Raw genomic sequence first — 10,515 nt, 5'->3', positions numbered from 1 at the left:
CGCCGCCGCCACAGCCGCCGGCGCCACCACAGCAGCAGCAGCCGCCGCCGCCGCAGCCTCAGCCGCCGCCGGAGGGGGGCGCGGCGCGGGCCGGCGGCGCGGCGCGGCCCGTGAGCCTGCGGGAAGTCGTGCGCTACCTCGGGGGCAGCGGCGGCGCCGGCGGTCGCCTAACCCGCGGCCGCGTGCAAGGGCTGCTGGAGGAGGAGGCGGCGGCGCGAGGCCGCCTGGAGCGCACCCGTCTCGGAGCGCTTGCGCTGCCCCGCGGGGACAGGCCCGGACGGGCGCCGCCGGCCGCCAGCGCCCGCCCGTCTCGCAGCAAGGTGAGCGCGCCGGGGAGCGGGGGCGCCGCGCGGTGGGCAGGTGCGGGCGAAGTTGGTGGCGGGGGCGCGAGTTCCGGGAGGAACTGGGTGGCGGGTGGCTGGGGCTTTGCGCGCGTTTCCTGCGGGCTCGGTGCGTGGTGACCTTGGCAAGTGATTGAATCTCTCGGAGCCTCAGTTTCCTCTCCTGTAAACGCGGCTTAATAACAGTAGCGACCCCTTGGGGTTGTTGAGCGAGTTTAGTAAGATTCGGTTGTCGAGGGCTTTAGTTAACACAGAGCCTGGCAGGGAGTGAATGCGTAAAAGTTAGTCCGTATTGTTCTTAAAGGTGGAATCGGTCCCTCCTCTCCACCGCCCGGATGCCACAGTCAGGGTCCGGGATTAGAACAGCTACTAATCTTGCATGCTTCTCTCCTGGGCCCCAGAGAGGTGGAGAAGAGCGAGTGCTTGAGAAAGAAGAGGAAGAAGATGATGATGAAGATGAAGATGATGAAGATGATGTGTCAGAGGGCTCTGAAGTGCCCGACAGTGACCGTCCTTCGGGTGCCCAGCACCACCAGCTTAACGGCGAGCGGGGACCTCAGAGTGCCAAGGAGAGGGTCAAGGAGTGGACACCCTGCGGACCACACCAGGGCCAGGATGAAGGGCGGGGGCCAGCCCCGGGCAGCGGCACCCGCCAGGTGTTCTCCATGGCAGCCATGAACAAGGAGGGGGGAACAGGTAAGGATTTCTCTGGGTGGGGGAAAGTGCTAGGTGGAGAGGAACTCAGCCTGAAGACAAAGCCAAAGGCAGGTGTTTTTTTCCTTCCCAGCTTCTGTTGCCACTGGGCCAGACTCCCCGTCCCCCGTGCCTTTGCCCCCAGGCAAACCAGCCCTACCTGGGGCCGACGGGACCCCTTTTGGTTGTCCGTAAGTTGGGGTGTTGGAGACATGGGGGTGCTGCCCAGGTGTGTGGCACAGCCAGAGGGACATCCGTGTTCACTGGTGCCCATCTGTTTTGATGCAGTCCCGGGCGCAAAGAGAAGCCATCTGATCCCGTGGAGTGGACGGTGATGGATGTCGTCGAATATTTTACTGAGGCTGGCTTCCCGGAGCAGGCGACAGCTTTCCAAGAACAAGTGAGTTTCCAGACCAGGACTACACACTGACAGACACAGAGGGCCTCCCTGGGATGTGCCCTGACCCCGGCTGTCTCTCTTTGTCCCTGTCCCACCCAGGAAATTGATGGCAAATCTTTGCTGCTCATGCAGCGCACAGATGTGCTCACCGGCCTGTCCATCCGCCTCGGGCCAGCCCTGAAAATCTACGAGCACCACATCAAGGTGCTTCAGCAAGGCCACTTTGAGGATGATGACCCCGATGGCTTCTTAGGCTGAGCGCCCAGCCTCACCCCTGCCCCCACCCATTCCGGCCCCCATCTCACCCAAGACCCCCCAGAGTCCAGGAGCTGGACGGGGACACCCTCAGCCCTCATAACAGATACCAGGGAGGGGGCACCGTCTTGTCCTCATCTTTGCCCCTTGTGTCTCTCTCACACACATCTGCCCCTCAGCACGTCGGTGTGGGGAGGGGATTGCTCCTTAAACCCCAGGTGGCTGACCCTCCCCACCCAGTCCAGGACATTTTAGGAAAAAAAAAAAATGAAATGTGGGGGGCTTCTCATCTCCCCAAGATCCTCTTCCGTTCAGCCAGATGTTTCCTGTATAAATGTTTGGATCTACCTGTTTATTTTGGTGGGTGGTCTTTCCTCCCTTCCCTACCAGCCATGCCCCTCTTCTCAGTCTGCCTCTGGCCTCCAGCCCCTAGGGGACTAGTTGGGTTGGGGTTCCTCGGGCCTTTCCTCTCCTCCCTCTTTTCTTTCTGTTGATTGTCGCTCCAGCTGGCTGTATTGCTTTTTAATATTGCACCGAAGGTTTTTTAAATAAAATTTTAAAAAAAGGAAAAGGGAAAAAAAAGCCACGGAGTCCATTTTATGAATGGGGCAGGGAGAGGGCACCAAAGAGCCTCCTAAGAGAGCCTCAGGGTAGGACAGAATTGTTTGGGGAGAGAGAAAAACAGAAACAATGAATTATAGCTGCCTCACAGCCACGTATAACAATAATTGCTCCAGGAAGGTGGGAATATTTGCTTTTTTTCTCTGTAATCTCACCATGTCCCGAACAGAGCTGGGCACACAGCAGGTGCTCAATTTTTGTTTTTCTTTTGGAGATGGTTTCATTCTGTCACCCAGGCTGGAGTGCAGTGGTGCTATCATAGCTCACTGTAGCCTCACACCCCTGGGCTCAAGTGATCCTCCCACCTCAGCCTCCTGAGTAGCTGGGACTACAGGTGTACTCTGCCATGCCCGGCTAATTTTTAAAAATTTTTGTCCGGGCATAGTGGCTCACGCTTGTAATCCCAGCACTTTGGGAGGCCAAGGCGGGTGGATCACGAGGTCAGGAGTTCAAGATCAGCCTGGCCAAGATGGTGAAACCCTGTCTCTACTAAAAACACACACAAAAAATTAGCTGGGCGTGGTGGTGGGCGCCTGTAATCCCAGCTACTTGGGAGGCTGAGGCAGAGAATTGCTTACACCTGGGAGGCGGAGGGTGCAGTGAGCCAAGATTGCGCCACTGCACTCCAGCCAGGGCGACACAGCGAGACTCTGTCTCGAAATTTTTTTGTGGAGATGAGGGTATCACTTTGTTGGCCAGGTTGGCCTCGAACTCCCAGCCAAGCAATTACTCCTCCTGTAATCCACGCTGGGATTACAAGCGTGAGCCACCATTCCTGGCCTCAAATATTGTTGAATGGCTAGCAATTAAGTCTTTGGGTTTATAAGCATTTTCTCAACTGTCCTCCCCAAGTCTCCATAAGACAAAGAACTCATAAAATCCCACCTTACAGAAGAGGCAGCTGGCCTGGCACAGAGATGCTGTCTGCTCAGGGTCACACAGGGTGGCATCTGACACCTGTCCGAGTTCTTCACTCAGAGTCTTTAAATATAATTAGCGTATTTGACATAATGTACATTAAAAACTATAAACTTGTCAGCCTTTGTCTACTGCAAATAATCCACTACAAATATTGGGGGCAGGGATCTGTTCTAGGACCATAGTAGGGTCTCCAGACCTCATGGTCCTCTTCATTAAAACAACAGAAAATTCTTTCTGGGCCATCAGATGAAATCATGAGATAGGAGATTTCCAAGTGAAGATTTTGTTTGTTTCAAGACAGAGTCTTGCTCTGTCACCCAGGCTAGAGTGCACTGGTGCAATCATAACTGTGGTGACAGCCTCGAACTCTTCGGTACAAGTGATTCTCATACCTCAGACAACACCCAACTAACGTTTTGTTTTTTGTATAGACAGGGTCTTGCTATGTTGCTTAGGCTGGTCTTGAACTCCTGGCCTCAAGCAGTCCTCCCGCCTCAGCCTCCTGAAGTGTCAGGATTACAGACATGAGCCACCAAGTCCAGCCTGAAGATTTTTTTAAAGATTTTTTTAAATTATTGTTAGTAGTAGTCGTCAGAGCTACTACATCCAAAGTCCCTACTAAGTTCTAAGGCAGTTTCTCAACTCCATTAGAGTTGTTTTTTGTTTTTTGGTTTTTTTTTTTTTTTAAAGAAAAAAACAGGCTGGGCACTTTAGGAGACCGAGACGAGAGGATAGCTTGAGTCCAGGAGTTTGAGACCAACCTGGGCAACAGAGAGAGGCCCCCATCTCTAAAAATTTTAAATTAAAAAAATTTTTTAACAACCAAAAGGGTTCTGGGAGTGAGGGGCTGGGGCCTGGGCGGCCTCATTCCATAGACCTGTGCCGGGTTGAGGGGTTGGAGACACGTTTAGAGATCCCTCCACTCTAGGAATCCACCTCGAGAGATAAAGGTCCCGGCCCTAGCCACACCCCCAGGACACCGCCAGAGGCCACCTCCCTAGGCGGGTCCCGGAGCGCGTGCGGCGCGTGTGCAGGGGTTGGGGGCCGCGGGCGCGCGGACTGGAGCGGCGCGCCCCTCCCGCGTGTTGAAATTCAAAAGAGGCGAACGTCCCCCGGCGCGGCGGCGCGGCTCCGGTGGAGAGGTCAAGGCAGGGGCCAGTCGGAGGCTCCCGGGGCGGGGTCGAATCCGCGGCCAACCTGAGCAGCAGCGGAAGCTTAAAGAGCTCAGGTTCCCGCCCCCCGGCCCTACCATGGCTACAGAGCAGTGGTTCGAGGGGTCGCTCCCCCTGGACCCTGGAGAAACACCGCCTCCAGACGCCTTGGAACCTGGGACGCCGCCCTGCGGAGACCCCTCCTGGTCGACGCCCCCTGGCAGGCCTGGGAACCCACCTGAGCCAGATCCTGAAGATGCTGAGGGGCAGTTGGCCTCGGCCTCGGCCTCCACGCCTTCCCCCGAGCCTCTGGTACCCCGGCCCGGGCCAGCACCTCTTCGCCTATCCCTGGACACTTTGTTCAGCCCCATCACCCAACAGCTGCGCTACCTACTGAAGAAGGCGGATGATTTCCAGAGTTACTTGCTCTACAGGTGATGCTGGACAGGGTCCCAGGTCCCCATGGGTAAGGAGACTTGGAGGGGAGGCGACAGGATGGGTGACACACACCAGGGTCGCAAAATTACAAGCGCTAGGAGCCAGAGGGAGACAGTGGAAGAAGCTAACATATTAGAATCCAGTTTAAGAGAGTGAGGAAGACTGTAGAATTGCAGGTAGGGGATGGCTATTAATGTCCTGGCAGTGTGGGCCTGGGGTTGTCAAGTCTCTAGGACTTTTTCTCCCAGTTTTTAAGTGCTGTCTTAGATTTTGAGCCCTGTGCTGGCTAAACAAGACCCACCTGAGCCAAACTTGGCCTGCAGGACATCAGTTTGAGACTCCAAAGGATAATGTGATTCCCAGACCAGGTTTCCCTGTGACTCTCCAATTTCAGCGTCCATTGGAATTTCCTAGGAGGCTGGGTTGGATTTTGTTTGTTTGTTTTTGAGATAGAGTCTCACTCTGTCACCCAGGCTGGAGTGCCGTGGTGCAATCTCGGCTCACTGCAACCTCCGCCTCGCGGATTGAAGCAATTCTCTGCCTCAGCCTCCCGAGTAGCTGGGATTACAGGCGCCCACCAACACGGGTTGCCCGGCTAATTTTTTTCTTTTTAGTAGAAACAGTTTCACCATCTTGGCCAGGCTGGTCTTGAGCTCCTGACCTCATGATCTACCTGCCTTGGCCTCCCAAAGTGCGGGGATTACAGAGGTGAGCCACCGCGCCTGCCCAAGGCTGGAGTTTTGTTTTGTTTTGTTATGTGTTTTTTTGAAATGGAGTCTTGCTCTGTCACCTAGGCTGGAGTGCAGTGGGGCGAACTCAGCTCACTGCAACCTCCGCCTCCCAGGTTTGAGGGATTCTCATGAGGCTGTTTTTTTAATGAGACGGAGTATCGCTCTGTCACCCAAGCTGGAGTGCAGTGGGGCAGTCAGCTCACTGCAGCCTCGAACTCCTGGTCTCAAGCAATCTTCCCACCTCCACCTCCTGAGTAACTGGGACTATAGGTGCCAACATGCCCAGCTAATTATTTTTGTGTAGAGACGGGGTTTTACTATGTTGCCCAGCCTTGTCTGGAACTCCTGGCCTCAGGCAATCCTCCAGCCTCAGCCTCCCAAAACTCTAGGATTGCAGGTGTGAGCCACTGCGCCCAGCTCCTGCAGGAAGCTCTGGGTCCTAAGTGTTGTGAGACTCAGGTGTCAGCACTTTAACAAGTGCTCCAAATGGGCTCGATGCAGGTAAACCAGAAAGATGTTCAGAAAAGACCTGAAACTGGGGGCTTTTCTAACAGGGGTCAAAGCCAGGGATACAGGCTGGGGTTGAGTAGAATGGGGAGAACTGCGAGGTGGGGAGGGGTTGTGAGGGATTCCAGGCAAAGGCCCCCTTCTTCCTTCAGCAGAGACCAAGTACAGAAGGAGCACCTGGCCAAGGCCATGCCCACCTTCTTACAGATGTGTGAGCCCTACTTCCTGTACCTGGAGGCAGCCGCGAGAAGCGTACCCCCCATCTATGGACCCCTGCAGCAGCTGGTCCGAAAGGGGGTGTGTGGAGGTTTCTTAGACCCCACGCCCCTTTCTTCTTGCAGCTCTGAGCCTGCGGGGATGGTGGAGGGGGAGGCCCACTCCTCTCAGGCCAGCTGATCTCACTGTAACCCCCCTCTTGTATGCAGCTGTTAGAGATCTCCCAACAGCTGACCCTGCGCCTGGAACAGCTGGTCCTCATGTACGCTTCCTTTGGGTTCGTGGACCTGGAGGAGACAAACCCCCTTAGGTAAAATGGTAGGAGACTCCGATGGGGGGATGAAGGAGTCCAAGGCCCAGCCTTACCCCTCCATTCTCTCATGTCTCACCAGCATCTCCTGTTTCTTTTGCGGGAGGTTCTCCATCAGCCTGTCCCATGAGGTCTCTATCTTCAGATACTGTGCCCCAACCGCCTACACTGCCAGCCGCTTCCCCCGCTACCTCTATAAGAAGATGCGCTGGCACCTGGAAGCCACCCCAGAGGCCCCTGGTCGGGGACAAGATTCCCTTGTGGATTAGTAAGTCCTCTTACCCAAATCAAAATCCTCCCCTTTCTATGATGAATGCCAATATGGCCCTCCAAACCATCACCAGCAAAGTGAAAAGTGAGCCAGGGCCCGAGGCAGTGGCTCACGCCTGTAATCCCAACACTTTGGGAGGCCGAGGCAGGAGGATCACTTGAGCTCAAGAGTTTGAGATCAGCCTGGGCAAGATGGCAAGACCCTGTCTCAACAACAACAAAGAAATTCGCCAGGCGTGATGGCTGGCGCCTGTAGTCCCAGCTACTTGGGAGGCTTAGGCAGGAGGATCACTTGAGCCCAGGAATTCAAGGCTACAGTGAGCTGTGATTGTGCCACTGCACTCCACCCTGAGTGGGAGGAATAATCTGTCTCTTAAAAAAAAAAAAAAAAAGTGAACCAGGAAACTAAAGGCTTTTGAAAGGTTACCGCTATTTTCTTAAAGCCCACCCTCCCACCAAAATAAAAGTTCTCATCTTAAAAGTAGGCTGGCAGGGAGAAAAGGCCTTGGAGTCACATTCCTACCTGAGAACTTCAGGGCAACTTCTGATGAGTTCCCACCTCACCTCCAAAATTAAAGCTCTCAACAGAAGTAGCTAGGAAACCGATCACTTCTAATTACAGCTCCCTGCCCTCCTAGCTACTTTCTGTGCTATCGAGATACTTGGGAAGACACAGGCCAGAGTCCAGCCAATTCGTGCCCACAGATCCAGAAGCTGTGGTCCATCGGCCGATGGGTGCCCCTAGGACCAGCCGAGGATGACCTTTATTCATGGTAGGAGCTAGGGCAATAGCAACGTGGGCCTGGGCGCTGGAGGGGGAGGCAGAACCCCAACAAAGACAATCCACCTTCCCAAACACTTTGCTTCCCTTAGTAATGATAGCATTTTATTGTGCCCTGAAAAGCACTTCATGCAGACCCCAGTAACAACCCATGGAGATCTATGCTATTGGCCCCATTTAACAAAGAAAACAGGGTGCTCAGAGAAGTTGTTACCTGCTCAAGGACACACAGCTAGCAGTGCGATTGGACAGGTCCCAGGACCAGTTATTCAGCCTCTAGGAGCCATTACTAAGTTTCTGATCAACAAGGAAACAAGTTTCCCCCGGGGGTTTTTCCCACCAGCAGCTGAAACAAAGCCTCTTTCACCTGAGCCTCTCACTCAAAGGGAGGGACTCCCGAGGGGCAGGGGCCACTCAAGTCCAGGCCTGTCTATCCCTGGCCCCCCCACCCCAGGATTTTGTGCCCGCAGCCGCTTGGGGACTACCAGCAGCTGCTGACCATCGGCTTCCAGGAGCCCACGCCCACGCTAGCCACCGACCTGCTGGTGCAGATCCTCACGGGCCAGGCAGGCCAGGCCCGGCCTCCGAGCGCAGCCGGGCCCGCGGGATGGGCAGCGCAGGGGTCTTGAACCTGGGGAAGAGGGTAGGAGCTGGAACTTGACAGTTCCAAACTCCAGAAGAGGGGGCAGGGGAGGGGCTCACTCGTTCTCGCAGTGCAGCCCGGCCTCGCCTTCCAAAAGGCCAGGCCGAGCTGACCTGTCTGCACCGAGTCCGGCTCGGCCATGGGGCCCTGAATGCGGACACGTCAGTTTTGTGTTAAATAAAAGAAAGAAAGAGGTCACAGGCTCTGCGTCCGCTGCGAATGCCGCGCCCCTCCCCCGGGGATTTCCCCACCCACTCGCGTGGCCTTCTGGGAAATGCAGTCTTTTGAAAGAAGCCTGGAATTCGCCAATGGGCGGACGAGAGTTTGGCGCATGCGCATAGGCGCATATGAAGCAAAAAGGGAAGTGGTGTCCGTCAACACCGGAACCCAGAAAACTGCAAGTTTAGGGTAGCGGGGAAATTCAACGTCCACTGGAGGAAGAGACTTAAGGCTACGCCCACTCCCATATTTTGACCCGGAAGTTATTTCTTTTAGCATAAAAGACTACTTTTCCCGACGCGCCCCAGGAAAGTGCCCTCGATCAGTTTCCGAAGGGCCCGAGTTAGACTTTTTTTTCTCTTCCAGCTTTTGGGACTTAGGGGCCGGACAGGTCGTCGTCTTTCTTGGGGTATCCGGGGTGCGGACAAGGTGGGAGAGCCCTATGGAATCCAAGCTTAGGATCTCTTAGCCTCTCTCCAACCTCGGACTGGAGAGGAGACCCTGACTGAGAGAAATGAACTCACCTGCTCAAATCTCCTGCGAGCAAGTGGCGGACCTTGGACCTGAACCGGGTACTTGTGGCCCGTTGCAAGGGGAAGGGTGTCCTCCTGAGCCAGGTGTCACTCAGCTTCGGGTTTTCCCCCTTTAATCCAAGAGGGACCCTTTTGGTTCTCCTCCCCTCCCCTCCCCCCGCAGCATTTTCATAGAGGAGACACCCAGAGCCCTGTACTTATTTATGATTTTGAGCAAAGCACCTACCTTCCAGTCCCTGGCACATAGTATTAGCCTCCGTTTCCAGATGATAAAAAAGGACGTTAGAGGTGAAATCAATCAATATTGGATGCCAACACTAGTTTCGCTCTTGTCGCCCAGGCTGGAGTACAATGGCGTGATCTCGGCTCACTGCAACCTCCGCTTCCCAGGCTCAAGTGATTTTCTTGCCTCAGCCTCCCGAGTAACTGGGATTACAGGCTCATGCCACCACGCCTAGCTAATTTTTGTATTTCTAGTAGAGACGGGGTTTCGTCATGTTGGCCATGCTGCTCTCCAACTCCTGACCTCAGGTGATCCTCTCGCCTCGGCCTCCCAAAGTGCTGGGATTACAGGCGTGAGCCACCGCGCGCGGCCACTATTGCTCTTCCATGGGTATTTCTGGTGACAATTTCTGACTGCATCAAGGATGTTTTTTAGTCCACAGCTGTGGTCTGAATGACATCAAGGAAATCCTGATGCTCCCTGATACTGCTTTGAGGGAGTCCCTGTGAGTTTTCCTGTGGCTCTAAGATTTTTTGGGGGGAGGGAAGGGTCTTGCTCTGTCACCCAGGCTGGAGTGCAGTGGCGCAATCCTGGAAACTCAAACTCCTGCAAACTCTAACTCCTGGGTTCAAGTGATCCTCCCACTTCAGCCTCCTAAGCAGCTGGGAGTACAGGCAGCGACGGTGCCCCTATTTTATTATTATTATTATTATTGTAGAGAAGGGGTGTCTCCCTATGTTGACCAGGCTGGTCTTGAACTCCTGGCTTCTAGGTATCCTCCCGCTTCGGCCTCCCAAAGTGCTGGGATTACAGGTGTGAGCCACTGTGCCCGGCCTTTAAGATACTTTAGACTCGTGGAGTCCAATAGAAATATCAAGTGAGCTGCAAACGCAGATCACGTATGTAGTTTCAAATTTTCTAGTAACCACATAAAAAAATTAAGAGGTTAGGGCCGGGCGCGGTGGCTCACGCCTGTAATCCCAGCACTTTGGGAAGCTGAGGCAGGCAGATCACAAGGTCAGGAGATCGAGACCATCCTGGCTAACACGGTGAAACCCCGTCTCTACTAAAAATACAAAAAATTAGCCAGGTGTGGTGGTGGGCGCCTGTAGTCCCCGCTATTTGGGAGGCTGAGGCAGGAGAATGGCATGAACCCAGGAGGCGGAGCTTGCAGTGCGCCATCACGCCACTGCACTCCAGCCTGGGTGACAGAGCGAGATTCCGTCTCAAAAAAAAAAAAAAAAAAATTAAGAGGTTAGATT

The 10,515-nt window shown here is 54.6% G+C and overlaps 2 protein-coding genes across 3 annotated transcripts in view; both read left to right on the top strand.

Annotated features, from left to right (window-relative positions):
• The window catches only part of SAMD1 (sterile alpha motif domain containing 1), a 7,440-nt gene extending 5,180 nt beyond the window's left edge, over window positions 1-2,260 (top strand). The window contains exons 2-6 of the mRNA XM_032171588.2: window positions 1-320; window positions 743-1,037; window positions 1,129-1,225; window positions 1,323-1,434; window positions 1,534-2,260. Of these exons, the coding sequence (XP_032027479.2) occupies window positions 1-320; window positions 743-1,037; window positions 1,129-1,225; window positions 1,323-1,434; window positions 1,534-1,692 (983 nt within the window). The 3' untranslated portion in view covers window positions 1,693-2,260. The remainder of the gene's footprint in view (window positions 321-742; window positions 1,038-1,128; window positions 1,226-1,322; window positions 1,435-1,533) is intronic.
• Window positions 2,261-4,325: 2,065 nt separating this feature from the next.
• CUNH19orf67 (chromosome unknown C19orf67 homolog) lies at window positions 4,326-8,474 on the top strand. 2 transcript variants are annotated; one of them, XM_032171537.2, is made up of 6 exons: window positions 4,326-4,816; window positions 6,211-6,355; window positions 6,484-6,584; window positions 6,667-6,852; window positions 7,493-7,627; window positions 8,090-8,474. In XM_032171537.2, exons 1-6 carry the CDS (start codon window positions 4,482-4,484, stop codon window positions 8,262-8,264), a joined length of 1,077 nt encoding a protein of 358 aa, XP_032027428.1. In that variant the 5' UTR covers window positions 4,326-4,481; the 3' UTR covers window positions 8,265-8,474. The 2 variants fall into 2 exon arrangements, with proteins under 2 accessions (XP_032027428.1, XP_058281803.1); XM_058425820.1 differs by having other exon boundaries at window positions 4,447-4,816; window positions 6,214-6,355; window positions 8,090-8,466.
• The last annotated feature ends 2,041 nt before the right edge of the window (window positions 8,475-10,515 follow it).

The sequence above is a fragment of the Hylobates moloch genome, unplaced genomic scaffold, assembly GCF_009828535.3.
Source record: "Hylobates moloch isolate HMO894 unplaced genomic scaffold, HMol_V3 SCAFFOLD_12, whole genome shotgun sequence".
NCBI classification, from domain to species: Eukaryota; Metazoa; Chordata; class Mammalia; order Primates; family Hylobatidae; genus Hylobates; species Hylobates moloch.
Note: the sequence above shows the minus strand (reverse complement) of the source record. Positions and strands in the feature narration are given on the sequence as shown.

Coding starts and splice junctions, on each gene's coding strand:
- CUNH19orf67 (XM_032171537.2), top strand. CDS start 4,482: ATGGCTACAGAGCAGTGGTTCGAGGGGTCGCTCCCCCTGGACCCTGGA. Junction 6,585..6,666: donor GAGGAGACAAACCCCCTTAG/GTAAAATGGTAG, acceptor ATGTCTCACCAG/CATCTCCTGTTTCTTTTGCG. Junction 7,628..8,089: donor GAGGATGACCTTTATTCATG/GTAGGAGCTAGG, acceptor CCCCCACCCCAG/GATTTTGTGCCCGCAGCCGC.